General features: G+C 39.8%; 1 protein-coding gene and 1 long non-coding RNA gene across 2 annotated transcripts in view; both read right to left on the minus strand.

Moving 5' to 3' along the window:
* Positions 1–25,271, minus strand: part of SPTLC2 (serine palmitoyltransferase long chain base subunit 2) — a 101,694-nt gene that overhangs the window by 69,279 nt on the left and 7,144 nt on the right. The window contains exon 2 of the mRNA XM_042990238.1: positions 4,533–4,727. Within this exon, the coding sequence (XP_042846172.1) occupies positions 4,533–4,727 (195 nt within the window). The remainder of the gene's footprint in view (positions 1–4,532; positions 4,728–25,271) is intronic.
* On the minus strand, positions 22,740–24,252 carry LOC122239673. Its single transcript, XR_006219016.1, has 2 exons — positions 23,167–24,252; positions 22,740–22,891 (listed from the first exon to the last, which is right to left on the minus strand). It is a non-coding gene; the product is annotated as an uncharacterized LOC122239673 (long non-coding RNA).

Here is a 25,271-nt window from a genome sequence, read left to right on the forward strand (position 1 = left end):
CACTAGTGCACAAGGATAAGGTGGTAATCTACTACCAAACTCTTTGAAAAGGTTTATCTGGGATACAGCTTGGTACTAGTGAGAAATCCCTAGAGTAAATACAAATAGATGACTTCTATACAGTGGAATATGATTCAGCAATAAAAAGAAATGAATATGAAGCATACTACAACATGGATGACCCTCAAAAAACATTACGCCAAGTAAAGAAGGCAGACACAAATAATCACACATTGTATAATCCCATTCATATGAAACATCTAGAAACAGAAAGTAGATCAGTGGTTGCCCAGGGTGATAAGGGGGAGTAATAAGTGACTGCTAACAGCTATGGGGTTTCTTTTTCAGATGATAAAAATGTTCTAAAACTAGATTATGGTGCTGGCTGCTCACTTCTGAAAATACATTTGACCCTTGAACAACAGGGGTTTGAACTCTGCAGGTCCATCTACATGCAGATTTTTTTCTAATAAATACAGTATGGTATTATAAATGTATTTTCTCTTCCTTATAGTTTTCTTCATATTTTTTCTCTAGCTTACTTTATTTTAAGAATACAGTATATAAGGGGCACCTGGCTGGCTCAGTTGGTGGAGCAGGTAATCTTGGTCTCAGGGTTGTAAATTCAAGCCCCACCTTGGATGTAGAGATTACTTAAAAAAGAAAATAAAAGGTGGGGGTGCCTGGGTGGCTCAGTCAGTTGAGTGTCCCAGTCACTTGAATGTCCGTCCGACTGTTGGATTTGGCTCAGGTCATCATCTCATGGTTCTTGAGTTCAAGCCTGCATTGGGCTCTGCACTGCCGCTTGGGATCCTCTTTCTTTCTCTTGCTCTCTGCCCCTCCCCTGCTGGTACTCTGTCTCAAAATAAATAAATAAACTTAAAAAAAAAAAAAAAAAAGAATACAGTATGTGATACATATAACTTACAAAATATGTGTTAATCAACTGTTTATGTTATCAGCAAAACTTCAGGTCAACTGAAGAGTATTAGTTAAGTTTTGGGGGAGTCAAAAGTATACATAAATTTTCAACTGCATGTGGGGGGTGCCGGCACCCCTAACCTCCACATTTTTCAAGGGTCAACTGTAATGCTAAAATTAACTGAATTATATGTTTTAAACAGGTGACCTTTATGGTATATAAATTTTATCTCAATGAGGCTATTTAAAAAAAAATAGATGACTGCTGTCCGGGGCTCCACACACACCACAAAACAATGAAAAGTAGAGCTCTTTGTAAGTCCACAGAACTAAAAAAGACAAACCAACTGATAATCCCTCAGCTTAATACATCAAGCAACTATACGACATTAATAGTTTCCAAAGATACTGCTACAATGGCAACCATCAGAATATTCTTAGTAAACTACTTTTTGAGGAAGGTCAAGAATAAAATACTTCCAGGAATTTCTATTAATCTATTTCAAATAATTTTCTTCTTTTGTATCTTGAAAATTAAACATATCAGGATGTGGATAAATAATGTCCCTTCCCAATATCCTATCCTTTCCATTTTTGAATATTTGATCATAAACAAACCGTAGAGGCAAAAATTAAGTTTGGTAAGTTGTATGGGAACTACCTACCATGATCTGATCCTTAAATTTCTTAGGTATTTCTTGTCTAGATACTGGAATGTTTTAAATTCAACCTTTTGCTATATCTAATCACATACATGTTTCTAGAGGACTAGTAGCTTCATCTCACATAAAAAAGAAACAGACTATAGACTGGGAAAAACAACACTCTTCTCCAAAATAACACTAATAGGAGAGGATCAAGCAGTAAAGAATTCAAAGAATTTTTTTTTTTTTTTTACAATTTACATAGAATAGAACAAAGTCATGCTAACTCATTAGTTGGGGCCATGGGATTCAGTTCTACCCAAAGCAACACATAAAGAACTAGCATAAATAGTTAAAATGGGCTCTCTTTTATAATGGAATGGGGAAGAAAGTAAGGAGGCAGTTATAAACACCATTCACTCAGTGAAATGAGGAAGTGGCAACATTAGATTTGCATTTTATGATCCCAAGCACTTTCCCTCACTTCTTCCAATGTAACACTTAAAACTCTGCATATCCCTCTCACTACATCTAATCCAGTATCCGAAAATAAACATGCTCTACCATAGGGCTGAATGATCTTCCTTTCCCTCTAAAAGCTAAACTTTGATAAGAAAATGGCAGAATTCAGGGCGCCTGGGTGGCTCAGTCGGTTAAGTGTCCGACTTCAGCTCAGGTCATGATCTCACGGTTCGTGAGTTAGAACCCCACCTTGGGTTCTGTGCTGACAGCTGAGGGCCTGGAGCCTGCTTCGGATTCTGTGTCTCCCTCTCTCTGCTCCTCCCCTGCTCACACTGTCTTTCTCTCAAAAATAAATAAAGATTAAAAAAAGAAAGAAAGAAAAGAAAATGGCAGAATTCAACTGTTTTAACTGTTAATGTTATCTACTGTGAAAATCCTATTGAAAGAATTCAAACAAATTAGTACAGTCCTCTAAACCGTAGAAGCAAATGTCCCCCCTCTGTCCCACATATTTCCTATTACTTCCTCCTACAATTATTTCCTGATTAATTCAATGCTAGTCAGCTATTTTTTTGTTCTACATCTGCATACAATTCAGACACTATTTATGTGTATAGTGCTTTGCAAAGACCCGTTAAATCTGAAGAGTTTATGTTTCCTCAACAGAATTAGAAACTACTTAATAAAATCTATGTGTTCTGACTCCTTAACACAAAGGTCAAGTACACACAGGCAGCCCCAATACTCAAGAGTAAATTCACCCTCTGGAAACACAGAACAAGTTCAAAACGTGATGTACTCTTTTACAAAGTAATTCTGATGCAACCCCATTCATTCTTTATCACACCATGACACAACACCAGCTATGCAAACTCTCCGGCCACTCCTCTGCTCAAAAACTGCCCAGACTCCTCACTGCCCAAAGTTCCTAGCTTGACATTCAAACCACAATCTCTCATACAGCCAAAACCCAGCTGCTCCCAAACATTCCTCATACCCTTGCCCACCCCATCCCCTCAGCCTGGAATACTCTCCACATCAAAACCAGTACCCCCACACCCACCTCTACATGTTAGTTAGTAGGGCTTTGAAGTATGTCCACACTAGGAGAGGTCCCTGTAGACAAAGACTTTTGAATGTGGCTATGTGAATCAAACGTTAGCTCCCATCAGTGACAACCACCATCAACTCAGTCTAATAGGAAGATACTGGCCCATAAATAAGTAACAGCAATACCATACAACGAGTTTTGCCTACTGGACCAAACTTCTGAACGCAGGGCTTTGCTTGCATTAGGTATTCAAGAAATACCTTCTTGATGAAGTGAACTGTAGGCATTTCAGCACAATGAAGGATGGCCAACTTGTGGTTCTGGTGCTGGGGAGGATGCAGAATGACTGACGTGACAGTGAAGACAGCCTGGGTTCTGGGTTCTCTCAGGACCAGAATCCTCAATTCCATACAGACTGGTTTTGGCTTTCTAGCAGTTGATGAGGTCCCTTCTTTGCCCACATTTCTGGATGCCCCCGTCCCTCCCCCCACAGGACCACCATCCATGCCCAGTGTCTAATGGCTCCTCTCTCAGTGGTGACCTTGCTGCCACAACATCCGCCTCTCTCCTCTAAAACCCCACAAAAGTGAGAAGTATGATGGACCAAAAAAATCTAATTTCTGAAGCCCTTCTATAATCTATCTCTAATCTAAATCTAATCTATCTATCTAATCTATCTCTAATCTAAATATTCCTTGGGTTAGAGGACAACCTCTGCATACTTCACATGCCAAGAACAAACAAGTTTGTTTTGAGAAACACCAGGCATTTTTCACCCTAATTTGGCTGATTTTTGAGAATAGGCAATACATGTGTACTGTACAGAAATCTAGAGGTGCAAAGGAGTATAGAGAGAAAAGTGAAGTGAGGTCTTTCCTCCCAGAGACGACCATTATTATCTCTGTTTACAATTACTCAAACAAGATTGTTTTTCTACCATGAACAGAGCTTAACCACATTCTGTTTACAGACTTGTTTGGGGAGAGGAGCTGATCTGTGAGCCAAACATCTATGTACAATGTGTCTATGAGAAAACACATCACGAGTTCTCCAGAACTACATCTTCTGAGACGAATGGAGCCACAACTTGGGATACAGCACAGTACCATGAACAGACAGAACATGGCTTCTGGCACTTCACAGACCTGTGTCTGTGTACAAGCTCTGACACAAAGTGTCTTAGGAAATGTTATTTAACTTGTGAATTTTAGCTTTCTCATCCATCAAACAGGAATAAATTCTTGTGAAGACTAAATTAGAAATATCTTAAAGACCTTGATTTCTCCATGCCTTAACCTTGTTTTCCACTTCCTTTGTGAAATGCTTTCATTTAACTTCATCTGGAATATTTTTATTTTAACGTGTCCCCAGATCTCTAAAGAAATAATGAGTGAAAATACCAAGATCTCTATAAAAGGCTTCCATTTATAGAATCAAAGACTCTTAACAATTACCTGTTGTTCTTTTCTTTCTGTTGCATGATGACACTTTTCAATTCTCCAGTGCCTCAAGAAATCTCGGAGATATCCAAAGAGAGTGAGTACACCATACCCCACATAAGTAAGCACAGCGACCAGCATCGGTGTTTCTTCAAAAGCTTCATTAAACGGTTTTTTGTAAAGTCCTCCATTTTGTGTAACATGATGGACCTAAAAGGGAGTTTAAAAATGTTTATTTCAATCCCAGTAGGAAAAAGATTAAGCTCTAAGTCCTTACAGATTTGCATAACTTCAGAATTCTCTACTAGTAAAAATAAATCCACTAAGATCTAAGCAGGGCATAATTTTTTTCAACAGAAATATTGTAAGTTATATATACTTTAGATAAACAGCAAACAAAGAAAAACAGAGGGAGAAGGAAGTGCCCAAGAACAATGCTTAATGCTCATTTCTATCATTATTTGATTTTATGAAATAGATCCTAAAATGCTATGGTTGGAGCATGTATAATTTCCTTTGTTCTAATAAAGCAAATTAAAAAATAAATCAACAAAGAAAAAGCCTGTCCTGAAAAATAGTATGTTAACTTACAAATGAAGCAGTCAAAGTAAATCAGTCCTAGAATAAACTATTTATAATGTTTTGCTGCTGTATAGTCTTAAAGCCACCAGCCATAGTATTCCAAATAATGACCAGTACTAGGTTCCTATGGGAAACACGTGGTTTATTAACAGCCTTTGTTGTGGTAACACAAATAAATTATGCACAAAAGTAAAATGCTTACGTAAGAGTGGTCCAGCACTGTACAGAAGTAGAAAGTGAAATACAACACAAGGGAAAAACATTTAAGAATGGTCAGCAACTGTCATGAAATCATTCTGACCCCTTCATCTTCACCTAAGTACCCATTTCCACTCTAAGATTATCCCTGGTTTAATCCTTTGGGACACTTTAATTTTAATATAAAATACCAAGCTACTGTACTTTTGATCTCATACCTCAAAGCTTTTTACTTTTTGGTCAATCTTTTTTTTTTTTTTTTTTTTTAATTTTCTTTTAATGTTTGTTTATTTTTGAGACAGACAGAGACAGCGTATGAGCAGGGAAGGGGCACAAGAGAGGGAGACACAGAATCTGAAGCAGGCTCCAGGCTCTGAGCTGTCAGCACAGAGCCTGACTCGGGGCTTGAACCACGAACCGTGAGATCATGACCTGAGCCGAAGTCAGATGCTTAACCGGCTGAGCCACCCAGGCACCCCACTTTTTGGTCAATCTTAATGGAAATCTTGTTTTATAGAAAAATCTCATCAGAGGAGTTTGTGTGTTAACTTTTTTTTAAAAGTTTATTTATTTTGACAGAGAGAGAACGCTTGAGCTCACAAACCAAACCGTGAGATCATGACCCAAGCTGAAATCAAGAGTCATACACTAAACTGCCTGAGCCACCCAGGCACCCCTGTGTGTTAACTTTAATCTTAACTATGAAACAGCCAATTACAGTGAGAATGGTCATTCACAATTTATCAGGAACACATTTTCAACTGAGTACTGTACTAGAGTTATGAAAAGTCCCAAAGGAATAAAAGATTCTTTCTTGGCCTCTCAGGCAACTTGATCCAAGGGTTAAATATATTTTAGAATATTTCATACCGATAATATTAATTTGGGGAAGCTATCTGAATGCTGCAAGCTAGAACAGCTGGAAAATAAAAACTTGTTCTTAACAAAGGAACGGCATTCAAATAGGCATGATACTTAGAATCTGATGGTACTGCTTCAATTTGATGGCCTAAAGAAACTTGCGAAAACTAATTGTAAAACTGATATAGATCTTCATCAATCTCTTCCCCAAAGGGGTAGAAGTTTGTGTGGATGTTCACTACTGAAAGTTTTATGCAGGAGCAAGGCTGCAATGTGTTTAGAATAGAATAGCTAGAAATGAGCCAATAACTGAAGACAGGAGATTGTTTAAAAATTAATATAACATATAAACAAGTTATAAACTGGGCAAAGCAGGGGCACCTGGGTGGCTTAGTCAGTTGAGCGTCCTACTCTTGCTTTCAGCTCAGGTCCTCTTCTCAAAGTTGTGAGATGGAGCCCCACACTGGGCTCAGAGGTGATAGCTCAGAGCCTACTTGGGAGTTTTTTCTCTCCCTCTCTCTCTGCCCCTTCCCCATTCACGCGTTGTCTCTCTCTCTCAAGATAAATAAACATTTTTAAAAACCTGGACAGGAGCACCTGGGTGGCTCAGTCAGTTAAGCGTCCAACTAGGTTTCAGCTCAGGTCATGATCTCACAGTTCCACGAGTTCAAGCCTCGCATGGAGCTCTGCACTGACAGTGCAGGGCCTGCTTGGGATTCTGTCTCCCTCTCTCCCTCTCATGTTGTCTCTGTCTCTCTCAAAATAAATAAACTTAAAACTTTTTTAAGCTGGACAAATCAAAAACACTTAAAACACAACAAAAATAAAATAATATTCTGATCATCTCTTTTAAAAACTGTATCTAGGGCACGTGGGTGCCTCAGTTGGTTAAGCGTCTGACTTCAGCTCAGGTCATGATCTCATCATGGTTCACAAGTTCAAGCTCTGCATCAGGCTCTCTGCTGTCAGCACAGAGTCTGCTTCGGATCCTCTGTCCCTCTCTTTCTCTCTGCCCCTGACTGGCTTGTGAGCTCTCTCTCTCTCTCTCTCTCTCTCTCAAAAATAAATAAACATTAAAAAAAATAAATAAATAATAAATAAAATATAAAAAATAAAAAACTATATCTAAAAGAACACTGTATTTAATACCAGTACCCAACTCTTAACTCTGAAATTGTTTAAACTATTTTCTCGCAATAGAACATACTAGTAAAAAGACAGCTTTCAGAGCTCCTAAGTAACAAATGTGTGGCAGGTGTGTATGTCAGGAATGCTGTGAGTGTATCTCTTTAAAAGATACCCGCCTTGATTTGAGACACACCCAAACCAGCACTACCCACAGTGTATTCATACTGTTGGCTGGACTGTCTAGGAAGTAGTAAGTTAAATCATTAGTTTGCTTTTAAATATTGTAATTATAATCACAGTGTCACTTTAATTGCATTTTAAGGAACTGAGATTCAACTAAGTAACTCTTGGAAAACAGCCTCAGTCAAATCACTGGGGGTCACTCTGGGGGTGCCTAGGTGGCTCAGTCAGTTGAGTGTTCAACTTCAGCTCAGGTCATGATCTCAAAGTTCGTGAGCCCCTCATGGGCCTCGCTGCTGTCAGCGCGGACCCCGCTTGGGATCCTCTGTCTCCACCCCACCTCTGCCCCGCTCCCACTCTCTCAAAAAAAAAAAAAAAAAAAAAAAGTTAAAAAAAAAAATACAGGTCACTCTGATCATTCAGGATCAGAATGTACAGGTCAACTGGTATGCAAACCTCTGATAAAGGTGACAAAGTCTTAGAACACAGAGAGAAGAAAATCAATTCAACTACTGATGCTAAATGTTCTTATTGACATGATTCAAATAAAAGTGATAGTATTACTATCTTATACATGTATAATGTTCCATAAAGGAAAGCACCAGGCTTATTTTGCTCATTATTGCACATCTAGCACTCAGGACAGTATTTATTAAGAGCTAACAAATAGTAAGTACTAAGCAATGTTTCCTTTTATTACTATTAGTATTAGAGAAAGCGGTACCTTACAAGTGTTTGTAATACACATTATGCTCTTTGCTCTTTCAACAATAAGTACCCTGTAATAGAAGGGTTTAAACAAGTTACAGTGATTGCACAATTAACATTAGGACATTTCTCGAAACGACATCTAATACCTTTTAGTCTCAACTAGACTGGAGATCAAATCCATGCTAAAGAAAACATGGGCTACAAACTTTTCCAGTGTATTTTAGTCTCTGGATTCACCAGGCAAGAGGACTCTTAAAAGGCTTTCATTCATTCTAATGAGAATTACACTGTCGACAAGGCAATCAAGAAAAATACTAGCTTATCACTACCTCCAGGTTAAAAAAACAGTTACTAGTCTGCTCACATTAAGCAGACAAGGTTGTGACAGTGTTAGTACTATTAATCGAGGGAAGATTTAAGTACTACAACGACTACTAAGATGTTTGCCTGAACAGTAACATTTTTTTCCAAGAAAAGGCAAAAGAAGAAAAATTTTTTCCAGTTGAGATCATAAGCATATCATCATAAAACACATTACAGGACAAGGGGAGGGGGGAAAAATCAAACTAATAAGCCATACTGTTCACATGCCTGTAGGCTGTCAGCCATATTTATTAAACTGCTGCCACTCTTAACCAAAGCAATACTGGAAAGGAATAATCACGATAAACCATAAACATAATATGTATGCACTAAAATCATCTGGAAGGAGACACAAGAAATTGGAGTGGGAAGAGAGCATACTTCCTACTTATAACCCTCTGAACCGATGTGATTTTTTCATTTTTAACAAAGAGTACACATTACTGAATTTTTATGTATCATTTTGTTTTAAAAATGTTTACACCAGGGGCACCTGGGTGGTTCAGTCAGTTAGGCATCCGACTTTGGCTCAGGTCATGATCTCCCAGTCTGTGAGTTCGAGTCCCACGTCAGGCTCTGTGCTGACAGCTCAGAGCCTGGAGCCTGCTTTGGATTCAGTGTCTGCCTGCCTCTCTGCCCCTCCCCTGTTCGTGCTCTGTGTGTGTGTCTCTCTCTCCCTCAAAAATAAATAAACATTAAAATTAAAAAAAAAAAAAAAGTTTACACTGAATTTTTCTCACTGATTTTATGCACTATTAATAAAAACAGAATTAATAAAAGCAACATATGCCTTTCATCATAACCTTGGGTCTCTATAGCGTCTCTAGAGAATTCTCATCTTCTTGCTGGCTCTCAGACCGCAAATGCTGATGAGTATACACAAATCCACACGTCAGTTCCAAACTTTCCCCAGAACTCCAAATTTACACTTCCACGCACCACCAAGTTCCACTTGGACATCCCAACTCAGCAAGTCCAAGGCTGAACTCTCACCCTCTTAACTCCTCCCTTAATGCAAACCGGAATCTCCTCCTGAACCACCCACCTCGTTGACAGCATCACCACCCAGTCTACCCAGTCTCCCAAGTTTGGAGTCATCTTTAGCACCACCTCATTTTCTAACTTCATTCTAGAACCAGTAATGCATTTTTGTGCCTTAGTTCAAGACCTTCTTTTGGGGCACAATGACATTTTAAGGAGGCTGGAAATGTTCTACAATTTGAGAGAGGTACTGGAGACACAGTATACACACAGGTTAAAAAAGTCAGGGAGCAGGATATACTTTATGCACTTACCAGACGTATGTTACTCCTCAATTTTAAAAAGCCCTCAGTGCCTCTTCCTTCGGTGGACTATTGCAATGCCCTCCTCTTCCCATCTGGTCTCCCTGCCACCAACACCCTCCACACATGCCAGTTATCCTTCTAGTCACACCAAACTTCTTGCTGCAGTCTTTCCAACAAAGATCCTCTCCTAGAGGGACTGCAAGTCTTCTAATAGCAATAAGGCAATAAATAATATCCAATGTGAACAGTCAAGAAGCAGTAACAGAAGCACGTTGCAATGTGGAGGTCAATACCAAAAAGAAGATGGAGAAAAGGGTAGGAGAGAGCAGGAGACTGCTGTATATTTCAAAACAAGCCTTGTGGAACCATCTGATGCTTGAAACCATGTGCTACAGGCTGTTAGGAATTCTTAGATCCTAGAGGACTGGACCATAGGGTTATTTGGCTGTGTCCATGTGCTATTTTCAAGACAAGAAAAGAATAACTCCAAAGACAATTCAGAGACCATCGGGTTCCCTCCTCAGTTTCAAAGGTGGCAAGGAGGGACCATCACTTCAGATCCAATAGGCAACCTACTTAAAAAGGGGTGGTGGGAGGACGGCGCCTCTCAGTTGGTTAAGTGTCTGACTCTTGATCTCAGCTCAGGTCTTAATCTCAGGGTTGAGTTCAAGCTCTGTGCTGGGCATAAAGCCTACTTAAAGAAAAAGAAAAAAAAAAAAAAGATTCACTAGGTGACTGCCTCCAAAAGGCAGCCTGAAGCATAAGAGGTAGAGGAAAGTGACCCCCCACCCCCACCCCAGTGGGTCCAGGGGGCATAGCATCAAACCAAGGAGGATTTTTCTTGAGCCTTAAAAATCTCATGGAATCTGCCTTGCTAAATTTTGGACTTGGTTCAGACCCATTACTCCTTTCTTCATTCTGATTTCTCCCTTTTGGAACAGGAATGTCTATCCTCTGTGTCCCACCATAGCATTTTGGAAGCACATAATTTACATGGCTTTACAAGCTCACAGCTGAAGATGATTGTCTCAGGATAAATTGTGTCTTGAGTTTCACCCATATCAGATGTAGATGATATTTAGATGAGACTTTGGATTATAGACTTTAGAATTGATGCTGGAATGAGTTGATGCTGGAAACAGTTGAGGCTGTTGGGGCAGAATGAATGTATTTCGCATGCAAGAACATGATTTTAGAGGGGTCATAGGCAGACTGTTATAGGCTGAATGTTTGTCTCCCCTCTTTCCCACCTCATTTATATACTGAAGCTCTAAGCCTCCAGTGTGATAGAATTTCAAAGTGGGGCCTCTGGGAGATAATTAGGTTTGTATTAGGTCATGAGGGTGGGACCCCATGATGTGATTATGTCCTTGTAAGTATTGGAAGCAGAGATCTCCACTGAAGAATGACCCTGTGAATGCACGATGAGAAAGCAGCCATCTACAAGCCAGGAAAAGGGCCCTCACCAAGAACTGAATGTGCCAGCAACTTGATCTTGAAATTCCTGAACCATGACAAATATCTATTGTTTTCTGATTTTTTTTTTTTTAATTTTTCAGAGAGAGACAGAGTGTGAGCGGGGGAGGAGCAGAGAGAGAGGGAGACAGAATCCAAAGCAGGCTCCAGGCTCTGAGCTGACAGCTCAGAGCCTGACGCAGGGACCGAACCCACGGACTGCGAGATCATGACCTGAGCCGAAGTCGGACGCCCAACCGACTAAGCCACCTAGGCGCCCTGACAAATATCTATTGTTTAAGATAGATATGGTATCCATAAAGCTATGGTATTTTGTTACAGGTGCCCACACTGATTAAGAAAAAAGTAAGGGCAGATAATATACAGAACTTACTTTCAATTGGCTCAGGAAAAAATAATTGTGTGTGTGTGTGTGTGTGTGTGTGTGATGTGTAGAGAGAATGATGGAGAATTTTCTTTAAGAACCATTGGTGAGTCAGTTGCAGTTATGATGTACCTCTATAATTCATCATGTCTCTCTTAAAAACAAAGATATTCTCTTACATAACTACAGAATAATTACCAATCAGGAAACCGATAGGGTACTGTACTAATAGCTAGTCTACAGACTTTATTTAAATTTTGCCAGTTTTCCTAATAACGTCTTTATAGCAAAAGAGTCTTTGATAATGTGCTGCATTCTGGCTTTTCAGTTTCAGAAAAGGAAAAAGTAAGTTTTGATTACAGGGTAAACTGACTTACAAGGAATGATCCTGAGCAGAGGTTTTGAGAATCCCATGAAAGAACACAAGATAACTACGTAATGATACAAAATGGGGAAGCAATTATTGGGAAACAAAAGCAAGTATATTCATACATTTGACATGAATACAAAACCATACAAGCATGATTTTATAAGCAAATAGATAATATCCCCACTGAATGTGACAGCACGATGACAGAACCTGCCCACCTGGCAGACATTTTGGAACATTACAAAAGGGGGTCGCCTGGGTGGCTCAGTCGGTTAAGCGTCCGACTTCGGCTCAGGTCATGATCTCTCAGTCTGTGAGTTCGAGCTCCGTGTCGGGCTCTGTGCTGACAGCTCAGAGCCTGGAGCCTGTTTCAGATTCTGTGTCTCCCTCTCTCTGACCCTCCCCCGTTCATGCTCTGTCTCTCTCTGTCTCAAAAATAAATAAACGTTAAAAAAAAATTAAAAAAAAAAAAAAGAAATCAATGTCCACTATGAACATCTATTATTCTTTGGCAACCAAAGGACTGTTATCATTCTTTTCTGCTAAATGAACCCTGTTTACTTCCAGTGGTATACTCTGTTGTTCCTTAAAAAGTTCTACTGAAATGGCCCTTTCTTGGAATCCTACTGAAATGTACTATCCTCTCCCTACCGCATACCACACATACTAACGAAAATAGTTTGGAGCTTTGCACTGGTCACACAAGCTATTCCACACTCTGAACATATATTTCCAGAAGTGTCCTCCTTTTTTCAGCAGGGAAATTTTGAAAAGTAGGGAGTCCACATTTTTTTTTTTTTTAAATCAGGATAAATTCCCTCATTTGTGTCAATAGCATCCCATATGGAATGACTGAAAAGTGCTTCCAAAGCTAGCTGTAAAGCAAACATATTTTGACATTACTGTTTTCCTGCCTCAAAAATGGAGACCCCCAAGTATGTATGCACGGGAGCGTTTTCAGTTAGTTCAGTGGCATCCTGTGCACGCGGGCAGCGAGGCTCTGCCCCGGAGTTACCGTTCTCACCTGCCGCCCACGTCTCCTCTGTAGCGTTTCCCAGTCTCCAGGTCAGCGTGTCACGGCATCACAGACCCGCGTAACAGGAGAGCGGAGTAACAGGAGAGCGGAGTACGAGGGTGGCTCTGCCACAGGTGACTGCACCTTCATCTCGGCTCTCTTCCACCTCTGACACGTTCTGGGCCTGTGGCACCACACCCTCCGCTCTGGCTGTGTGGTGGACGCCGACTGAGAGGCAGCCTGGTTCGCATGCCTTTGCCTTCTCTGCGAATAATCTCGGATTATTCTGGTGGTCGCCTCTGTGCAACACGATCACGTTCCTTCCTCGGTCCTGACTGACACGGGGATAGGCTCCTGTGCCACAATGAACCTAACAACACTCTCTCACGGGGATTTAAAATTTCCATGGGGAGAGTTTGTCCTTAAGTAGAATAGTATCTGTATTATATACTCTCCATCAGAGTTAACATATCTGAAAACTTTTACAAATTTTTAGTTTTAACAAGTATTTCTTGAACGTTTGCATATTTTCAATAAAATTTAAAGTGGGCATATGTAGTGTTTCTCTTGTAAAGTCAGCATACATTACATACAATTTTACATGCAAAATACTGGAATTGGAAAAACACCATACTTGGAAAGCACTAAACCAACACATTAAAGTATAAAGAAAATAATCTCCTGAAGCTCTACAACCCAGAGATAACCACTGTAACATTTTCATGTATATCCTGCTAGATAGGTAGGTAGGTAGATAGATACACACACACAAATATATATATATATAATATATATATATGTATATATATATATATTATATATATATATGTATATATATATATATAATATATATATATATGTAATAGGGAGGGTGTACAGTTTTATGTAAAAGAAATTGCTTAATGTCATTAATATATTCTATCACCAGTAAGACAAACATCATTCTTTTAAGGGGTACAAAAATTTCCCAGTATGAATATATAGTGTAATTTATTTAACCAATCCCTGTGCATAATGTTTACACTTCCCCAATATTTTCAATATGTCAACACTTTGTATATCTTCTCACACTTTTGAGTTTTTCATAGGGATAAATTCCTGGAAATGAGATTGCCCACTCAAAAAGTATATGTGTGGGACGCCTGGGTGGCTCAATTGGTTGAGCGTCTGACTCTTAATTTTGGCTCAGGTCATGATCTCAAGGTCAGGGGATCCTGTCCCACGTGGGGCACAGACCGCTTGAGATTCTCTCTCTCCCTCTCTCTCTGCCACTCTCCCGTGTGTGCTTGCGCTTTCTCTCTTAAGAAAAAGAGGGAGGTGCATGGGTGGCTCACTGGGTTAAGCTTCTGATTTCAGCTCAGGTCATGATCTTATGGTTCATGGGTTCAAGCCCCACATCAGACTCTGTGCTGATAGCTCAGAGCCTGGAGCCTGGTTCAGATTCTGTGTCTCCCCCTCTCTCTCCCTCTCCCCTGCTCATGTTCTATCTCTTTCTCTCAAAAATGAGTAAACATTAAAAAAATGTATATGTATGTATGTGTATATATATGATTCTGATCAGAATATCATTTTAAAATGAATTTAAAGGAAGCTGTGGAAATATTTTTTAAGCTTTCTGATTTCTAAAGTGCAATTGACTGCAATTTAAGTGATCCAAATCGTATCTTTAAATGAGTAAAACTACTATCTCAAAATATAATGTAACACAGAATCATCTTGGGTTCCCAAAATGCATTGGTGAAAATGTGATACAAATGTCACTTTCCTCACCTGATCTTTAAGTCAGAGAGTTTCAGGTACACAGTCCTACCTTCTGAGTGTTTTTGTTTTTTCTTCTCTCTCTCTCCCTTCCTCTCTTCCTCATGCTTTCTTTCCTGACACATTGATTCTAAAATTCATGTGCAAAAGCAAAGGACCAGGAAGAGCCAAAGCAGTTTTGAAGAGAAATTAGGTAGGAGGAATCACCTTTATTAGATAATAAGACTTGCATAAACCTATAGTGATATTGGCAGTATGATTTTGATGGAACAAAATAGAAAACCCAGAAAGAGCACACTATGAATATGAAATTTGATTGATAATGATGGTGTCATTTCAAATCAGTGGGGAATGGACTAGTGCTGAGAGAGGTGATTTTCTGTATAGAAAAAGAAGGAAAAAAAAATCCCCACCTCACACCAATCTGTAAAATCAATTCCAGGTTGTTAGATACTCAAATATGAAAATTATATATATATAACTCTAGCACAGAGGAGAAAATATTTATGACCTTAAAGTATAGAGCGACTTTCCTAAAACTACCAAAGCACAAATTATAAAATAAAGGTTGATAAGTTTGATCGCTTAAAACCTTTACAGGGGCACCTGGGTGGCTCAGTTGGTTAAGCGTCTGACTCTTAATTTCGGCTCAGGTCAAGACTCAGTTGCTCAACTGACTGAGCCACCCAGGCACCCCTAGGCAGTGGTTTTTTAGATATGGCTCTGTAAGTATAAGCAACCAAAAACAAATAAATTGGAGTAGATCAAAATTAACTTTTTCCGTCTTTGTACTTTTGTATTTCAAAGGACACTGTCCACAGAATGAAAAGATAATTCACAATATATTTGAAATCATATGTGGATAAGGGACTTGTTATATAGAATACATAACGTACTCTTACAACTCAACAATAAAAAGACAACCCAATTTTAAAACAAAGGACTTGAGGGGCACCTGGGTGGCTCAGTCGGCTAAGTGGCCGACTTCGGCTCAGGTCATGATCTCGCGGTCTGTGAGTTCGAGCCCCGTGTCGGGCTCTGTGCTGACAGCTCAGAGCCTGGAGCCTGTTTTGGATTCTGTGTCTCCCTCTCTCTGACCCTCCCCAGTTCATGCTTTGTCTCGGTCTCAAAAAAAAATAAACATAAAAAAATTTTTTTTTAAGTAAAAATAAAAAAATTTAAAATAAAAAATAAAACAAAGGACTTGAATAGACATTTCTCCAAAGAAGATATACAAATGACTAGTAAATCCACGAAAAGATGCTCTGCATCATTAGTCATTAGGGAAATCCAAGTCAAAACCACAGTGAGATGCTACTTCATATCCGCTAGGATAGCTAAAACCCTTGTACATTGCTGGTGTGATCACAAAATGATATAGACACTTTGGAAAACAGTTCCTAAAATGCTAAACATAAAGTTACCATATGATGCAGCATTTCTAGTCCCTGGAGAAATGAAACATACACACAAAAACTTCTACATAAATGCTCATGGCAACATTATTCCTAAGAGTCAAAAAGTGGAAACAATCCAAATGTCCATAAATTGATGAACAGATAAACAAAATACAGAATAATTTTACAGTGGAATATTATTTAGCAATAAAAAGGAAGTAATGATACATGTTAAAGATGAAAGAAACATTATGCATATTATAAAAAGCCAGAAATCAAAGGCTTCATACTCTGGTTCCACTAACATGAAATGTCTAGGACAGGTAAATCCACAGAGACAGAAAGTAGACTAGGAGTTTGCCAGGGCCAGGGGTGGAGTTTGTTTTTGGGGCGATGAAACTGTTCTAAAGTTACGTTGTGATGATTGCACCATTATGTGAATATAATAAAAACCAATGAATTGTACACTTGGAAAGGGCGAATGTAATGATTTGTTAATTACATTTCAATAGAACTGTTTTGTAAGAAACAGAGGCCTTGTGTACAATATGACATTATAAACACAGTAACACCAGGGGTTAGTATCCAGGTGCAAAAGCCATATAAATTAGAGGCAAGTATGCACTCCAGCAGAAAAATGGGCCAAAGATAGGAACTGTCAATTCACAGAGAAAGGAACTTGATCGTAAAATAAATATATGAATATGCTCATCCTCACTAGTCCAAGTTATTATAAATTAAAACAATGTAACTGTTTCCATCTTTACCTTTCTGAAAGCTGTAAAAATAAAAGACCATATTAAATGTTGGCAATGTTATGTAGCAATGGGAATTTATATACAGGTGCTCTTAGTATAAATTGGTACAATTGTCTTGGAGAATAGTGGCAATTTCTAGAAAAGTTGAAATAATGACCACCCTATTAAGTTTTTATCTGGGTATATACAATAGCTGAGATTTGCAAACATTTTTGTTCTAGCCTATACTAAGGATGAACATTTTTCTATCAACCTAATGCACGTATAATGTATGAGGTCTTAGGAATGAGGACCTCAACATATTACTTTTGGGGGGATCAGTTCAACCTGTAACATGCTGTTTTCCCAAGAAATTCTGCTCATGCCACAAGGAGACATGTTTAAGAATGTTTACTGTAGAAATGTAATAACAAAAAAATGGAAGTAACCTAGTTTTTCATTAGTAGGAGAATGCCTACCCTCCTACAACAAACAAGCAAAAAACCAGTATGGCATATTGCTAGAATGAATACTATACAGCAGTGAAGAGAGGACTCTAGATCTGTATTATCAACATGGGCAAATCTCAGAAACATGTTGTTAAACAAAAGCTGCAGAAAGATACATATGGTGTGATATGTATATAAGGATTAAAAACATGCAGGAGAATACTGTATTGCTTATGGCTGTGTCTACAGGGAAGGTTTCATTCATTCATTCATTCATTCATTTATAAAAGGAAAGGTACTTTTTTCATCTTTTTAAATAATTTATTTTTGAGAGAGTGCTTGCACGCGCATGGAGGAGGGGCAGAGAGAGGGAGAGCTAGAATCCCTAGCAGGCTCTTTGCTTTTAGCATCAGAGTCTGACGCAGGGCTTGAACCCACCAACGGGGAGTTCGTGACCTGAGCTGAGATCAGGATGCTTAACCAACTGAGCCACCCAGGCGTCCCAGAAAGGTATTTTTTTTCATGCATGGTAATGATAAACACCAAAATGAGGGTAGTTTTTATACTTTTGGGGGAGAAAGGGAAGTTAACACTTCACTAGGACAAACTTCTTAAACGGACTGGGGGAATTGCTTAAACATAAGTCAGATCAACACTCCCCTGAGGGCTTCTTATCACTGACAACAAAAGACAGTTTCTGTTGGTTTGCAGGGCCCTGTGTCATCAGGTTCTCCCATACTTCTGACTTCATTCATATCCCGTCAGGTCACTGCACTCCAGCCAAGTGGGCCTTTCTGCTCTTCCCTGAACACATCAAGAAGCACCTCTGCCCTTCCCCCACCCTCCGCCGCGGGGCTTTTGCCCTCACAGTAACTCCAGCCTGGAAAACTTCTCTCATTAGTTTTCTCCCTGCCTCTGTGTACATTTTGCTTACCCCTTACCTCCTTCTGACAGGTTATCCTTGACCACCTTGTCTAAAATGCTTTCCTCTTCCCATGATTTTTTTTTTTTTTCTGGTTATAGAGCTTACAATTGCCTGGTATTTTAGTGTATATCTATTTGCTTATTTATTGTCTGCCTCTCCCATTGGAGTGTATGGTATTGTATTCCAGTGTTCAGATCATGCTTAGCTCATAGAGGCTCAGGAAGTATTAATGGAATAAATGAAAGAATTAATGATAGCTTTAATGTTTTATTTAATGGGAAAAAATAAGATCTAAAGCCTATAAGCTAATTGTTAAGTTTTGATAAATCTATATGTTGAGTATCTTTTAATCTGCTTTTTGTATTAATTACAGTGTGCTATTTCATATATACTTGCTAGTTGACAAAAACCAGTTTCCCAAAATAATGTTGTAAATATACACAAGAAACAAGTTGTGGTACATTTGCTGTTCAAGAAACCCGTAGCGTAGTTTTTATTGTTTCAGGTTTACAGGTGGTTAGACTCAGCAGGAGCTTACTGAACGTTCCTGGTAGTGGCAGCGACAGCCTGTGAGGAGGAGCAGGAAGAGGCCGATGACCGTCCGATGGTCTGGAAATGGCACAGACCCTAGTGTATTTTATCGCCTTTCCATTAGTTCTTTCTAAGGGGCGGCGTGGCCAGAAGTGGGACTTCTGTAGCACCCCTTCCCATTGTCCTATGAGGGGTCTAAGCCGTGACATGCTGGTTAGTGCTTCAAGGGAAGGGAAGCCTGTCAGCACTGACTTTTCTGCCATGTCTCCCATTCTCACCTTGATTTGAAATGCCATGAAGCTGGGCTGAGACACCTGTGATCACCAATTAGACTGTAACAGAAGTACATGTTGGAGACCCCTGTTTATGTGCTAACAGCTAGGATCTTTATTGCCTCCTGCGCAGGCTTGGCTTGCATGTAGAAGCACAGGGAGTTTATTTCTAGGACAGCTAAATTAGTGTCCTGGTTTCCTAAAAGCAGACGTTTTCTTAGCAGTGGAAGCTCATATAATTATTTATCTCAATCCAAGTATAGCTAAGTAATATGAGCAGCAAAATTATCTAATTACTGTATGAGTAGCAAAAAAGGAGCACAAATGGTGAGTTTTAAGGGAAATTCTGATATTAAGCCACTGATGATTTTAAAACAGACTAAGTTGTAGTATTTCTGAAATAATTAAAGGAAAATTTGATTCATAGAAAATCTGAGAAATATGACTAAGAAATGGCAATAAATTGAAAATGTAAAGACTTGGATTCTAACCGCAATTTAGAACTTAGAATTAAATTTTTGAATTCAGTTTCCTAGAATGTGTGTGACTGGACACATTGCTCAATCTCCTTTCCTTGGTGCTGTCATTTAGTCATGTGAAGAGGACTCAGAATCACTTGTAAAAGAAGGGCTTCTCACTGTGTTGGTGTATTTTTCATCCTGTGTATTTAAATATAAATCCCTTTTGACAGTATTCTTTAAGTTTCCTTATTCTCTTTAATCTCAAAAACCATATTGATCTTTGCATCCTTTTTCGCTAAAAAAAAAAAACCCCTGAAGAGTCCTTGAATACAAGGATTATCTCTTTATTTGTGTCTTCAAATACGGAGTACAAACCTTGATATAGAGATTAAATATTTGTTGAGAAGAATGCGATGATAACGCTGATTTTGAGCTCCTTGGTAGAAAGGGGGCTCTGGGTTCCTAGGAGAGGCTTTGATGTCTGAAAGTTATTTGTGCAGTTTTGGGATGTTAAAAAATGAGACAGGAGGAATGTCCATCCCCGGGTACAAGTAATTAAGGAGAGAGGGAGAGGGTCAAGTTGTAAGGGATTTCCCAGGGTTGGTAGTACCGAAGTGAAGAGAGGGAATGTGTAGACTATTGTATTCTCTGCTTTCTATTTCAGGCATGTCCACATTCTCTCCCTGCCCCTAGGAAAGCAGACATCTTTGATTGATTGCTGGACACTATATATAAAGGACCTGCAGAGACTCAAGTCCATGTTGTTTTCTCCTTTTGCTCTGAGCACCCGCAATCTAACCAGGGACTGAGATAGGTGGGACTGAGCTAAAACTCTGGGTAGATTCCATCTAAGGATGGGATCCATTGTGTTCGTTGCAAGCCCCTCCCTCTAGCATTGTAAGACTGTGGTTGATTTCAAGCCACCTTTCTAGTCTAGCTCTCTAGCTTCTCTAGCACGTGATAAGTGTCCTGTGCAGAAAACTGGCCGTAGGTCTGGGGCTTTGCTAGAATTCAGTCTGTCATACCATCCTATAGAGCTATCATAAGCTCCACTGGTTTTTCTTCCCCTTGGCAGAGTTCTTCTGCTTGTGGCAAGCCCATTTATGATCATTCGTGCTCACACTCTGCAAATAACACCAGGGAAGAAAATGACTAGCGATTTCAGCTCACTAAGCAAAGGTTCTTCTTCTCTGGAATTTTAGTTTATTTGCCCTCTTTGCTTTACATGAGAGACAGTTCTTCAATGTCTTTAACACTATTTCTTGTTTTGAGTAATCTGTGTAGTTTTATCTAGTTGTTCTGTGAAAGTGATGGTTTGTCTCTACCTATTAATTTTAACCTATAAGCAGAAGTCTCAGTATGGTTTTTTGTTTTTGTTGATGTAAATGGGACATCAAAATAAAGTTGTTCAAACAACTTTGATAGAGGGTGCCTGGGTGGCTCAGTCGGTTAAGGGTCCAATCAGGTCATGATCTCACGGTTCACGGGTTCGAGCCCTGTGTTGGGCTCTCTGCTGTCAGCACAGAGCCTGGAGCTTGCTTTGGATTCTGTGTCTCCCTCTCTCTCTGCCCCTCCCCAACTTGTGCTCTCTCTCTCAAAAATAAATAAACATTAAAAAAAAAAAAAAAAAAACCAAGATAGAAATTCTCTTTGTAAAGTCTGAAGGTAGACAGGTAGCATTCAGTAGGGTATGAGCTATCTTTGTTTTGTAATCTTTTAGGATGTTTTTATTTTTATTTATTAAATTTCTTTTTGTAGTGTTTATTTTTGAGAGAGAGGGAAAAAAAAACAACAAAAACCCACAAGTGGGGAAGGGGTGGCAAGAGAGGAAACACAGAATCTGAAGCAGGCTCCAGGCCCGAGCTGTCACCACAGAACCCAAGGAGGGGGCTCAATCCCACGAACTGTGAGATTATGATGTGAGCCGAAGTCAGACGCTTAACCCAGGTGCTCCTGTTTATTTTTTGTTTGAGAGAGAGAGAGAGAGGGAGAGAGAGAGGGAGAGAGAGAGGGAGAGAGAGAGGGAGAGAGAGTATGGGAGCATGAGCTGGGGAGAGGGGCAGAGGGGGAGAGAGAGAGAGAATCTTAAGCAGGCTCCATGCTCAGAGCAGAGCCTAACGACAGCCTTGATCCCACTACCCTGGGATCATGACTGAAGCAGAAATCAAGAGTCAGAGGCTTAACTCACTGAGCCACCCAGGCACCAGGATGTTTTGTTGTTGTTGTTGTTGTTGTTTTAGCATCTTCGTCTTCAACCACATCTATCTACATTCCAGGCCACTGGCACTTCATTCTCTTTCTCTCCAGGAAAGAGAAGTGGAAAGAGAACAATTGTTTTAAAGGATGTAATCCAGCCCTGGTACCTGCCCCTTCTGTTCACTTCCTGTTGGCCAAAGTTCATTACATGGCTACCCCTAGCTGCCAGGGAGATTGGGAAATGTAGACTGTAGCTGGATGACCATGGACCCAGCTAAATCTGAGAGCTTCTATTACCAAAGGGGAGATAGGAATATCTACAGGGGGCCAGTTAACAGTCTCTGTGATGCTATGGTGTGGGGAGAAGCTCTAACCAGAGTTTGCTTCTAAATAGTCCCATTTTCTTAAACTCTTGTACTAAATAATCTATTCCTTCCTCTTTGATTTGTGATTTTTCAACCCTGAATGAGTCTTGTTTAATGTTTATGAGCATGTTCTCCATAGTTAGGCAAAGTTAGCAGACAAATACTGTCTGAATTTTGATCTGTGGTCTTCTGTTGTCTTTTTTTTAAAAATACTAGTTCTGATTTTTGTTTTTCCTTTTTTGGTCTGTCTTCATGTGTGTTAATGAGAACCTGGAAAGGGTTTAGTTATAGGTGGCAATGAGACTCTCACGTCTTCAAAACAGGAAAGGTACTGCCTTATAATTTTGGACCAGATGTCCCTTATCCCAGATAAGAGTAAACAATATTCCAAATGCACAAAATTAACAGAGTTAGGAGCCCTTTTAAAAATTTTTACTGACGCTCTGAAAATCAGTAGGTGCCTAGTCAGTGTTAAGTGTACAGAAGTTCTAAGACATTTTAACATAGAATATATACCTGTTAAATTTCTTTCAGTTGATAGCAGTGGAAACTGACTCTAGCTAACCAAAAAGGTGATTTATTGCAAGGATCATAGGCATGCAAAAAATAAATAAAAGGAGGGAGCAGGGTAGAACTGATGAACAACTCAGAAAAGTCAGACGGGAACTAGCACCTGGGACCTCAGCAGCAGGAGTTCACAGACCTTTTCTCCAGGATGTTGGAGATCCAGTGCCCTTCAGACTCTTTCCCTGTTGAAACCATAAATCCCCCTGAGAGAGTGCTGTTAGGTTCATTGTGGCACAGGAGCCTATCCCCGTGTCAGTCAGGACCGAGGAAGGAACGTGATCGTGTCGCACAGAGGCGACCACCAGAATAATCCGAGATTATTCGCAGAGAAGGCAAAGGCATGCGAACCAGGCTGCCTCTCAGTCGGCGTCCACCACACAGCCAGAGCGGAGGGTGTGGTGCCACAGGCCCAGAACGTGTCAGAGGTGGAAGAGAGCCGAGATGAAGGTGCAGTCACCTGTGGCAGAGCCACCCTCGTACTCCGCTCTCCTGTTACTCCGCTCTCCTGTTACGCGGGTCTGTGATGCCGTGACACGCTGACCTGGAGACTGGGAAACGCTACAGAGGAGACGTGGGCGGCAGGTGAGAACGGTAACTCCGGGGCAGAGCCTCGCTGCCCGCGTGCACAGGATGCCACTGAACTAACTGAAAACGCTCCCGTGCATACATACTTGGGGGTCTCCATTTTTGAGGCAGGAAAACAGTAATGTCAAAATATGTTTGCTTTACAGCTAGCTTTGGAAGCACTTTTCAGTCATTCCATATGGGGATGCTATTGACACAAATGAGGGAATTTATCCTGATTTAAAAAAAAAAAAAAATGTGGACTCCCTACTTTTCAAAATTCCCCTGCTGAAAAAAGGAGGACACTTCTGGGAATATATGTTCAGAGCGTGGCATAACTTGTGGCATATCTAATTTAAACTCCTCAAAACTTACCAGTAATTTCTAAACTGCCAAATCCAGTGGCTTAATAGAGTAAGACAAGCCAGGTTCTATCAACTTACTAACTGGACTGGTTATTTAAATGATCTGGAATTCAGTCTTATTTATAAAATGGGGATAATATACACCCAGAAAGGACCTTGTGAAGACTAGATACATGACAAAGCTGGAGGAGGTCCTGGCCACAGTAAATGGTACCTGTTACAATTATAGCCTTGCTTTCCCACTGCCACCACGTTGCATACCCTCCTTAATGAAATGGCCTCTCTCTCTCCTTGGGCTTTCTCAAACCACTTCCCAATGATTCTGTTCTTGCACAATCAGCCTTCTTCAGCAGTGTGTGTGTCTTCTCCCAGTAACATTATGATTCCCCCATATTACTTCCTAGGTGTCTCCTCTTCTTGCTTAGTGCCTTCTTCTGCTTCACCAATTCTCATGGCTTCAACCACCACCAGTTCATCCCTTCAACTAAGATTCCCTAAGATCCTACCACACACCAGGCACAAGGCAAATACAGAAGTCCCCCTTACCCATGTTCTCCAAACCCACAGTCAACCACAGTCTGGAAGATGATCCTCCTTCTGATGTATCATCAGAAGGTCAACACCAGTCTTAATGCTGTGTCACAATGCCTACATCATTCACCTCATTTGGTCACATCCTGTAGGCATGTTATCGTCTCACATCATCACAACAGTGAGTACAGTACAATAAGGTATTTTGAGAGAGAGAAACCACATTCACATAACTTTTATTACAGCGTATCATTATAATTTTCTATTTCATTATTATTTATTGTGGTTAATCTCTTACTGTGCCTAATTTATAAATTAACATTTATCATGGGAATGTATGTAGAGGAAAAAATAGTATATACAGGGTTTGATACTATCTACTGTATACAGCGGTTTCAGGCATCGACTAGGGATCTTAGAAAATATGCCCCACGGATAAGGGGAACTATGCAGTAAAATCTCAGATGTTTGCTGAAGGCTTACTAATTAGACAGCAGGAGGCTTATTTAGAATAAGTCAAAACCATCAAATTTGGGAAGTCAGTACTTTACTTTCTAAACCTACCAGATTACCAAATTTGTTGAATACTTTCCCCAACCTCAATATGCGTTATTTGGAGTAAGGCTGGGCCATACCCATAGTCTCAGTACAACTGCATATTTCACCGTACTTAGAGATTAGCAGAAAGCAGCAGGCTGGTAAAACAGACCACACTAAAAAAAATCAATACCCCTACACCAGGGATTATCCCAATCCTTTTGGGTCCTACAGTACACATGTATTATTTCTACAATCAGAAGCAAAAAATTTTTAAAGAGGAAAAATAGCAACCTTAATCTTTATTATGGGTCTTGAAGGTAGCATTAAAGACCGCAAACATCAACACAAATGTTCTCAGATTAAATGGGTTGAGAGAAAGGGCTTACTTGCTTAATCAGTCACAAACTACAAATTATATTATGGAAGGCTTCTTAGAAGCTATTCAGAAGGCAACGGACTTCTGAGGCCACAAACCACGTATTTAATCAAGTAAGGCACACCCACTCAGAATGCAAACACAGTCTCTACCCATCCCTCTCAATTGCCTATTCTGCCAATAAAA

The sequence above is a fragment of the Panthera tigris genome, chromosome B3, assembly GCF_018350195.1.
Source record: "Panthera tigris isolate Pti1 chromosome B3, P.tigris_Pti1_mat1.1, whole genome shotgun sequence".
NCBI lineage: Eukaryota > Metazoa > Chordata > Mammalia > Carnivora > Felidae > Panthera > Panthera tigris.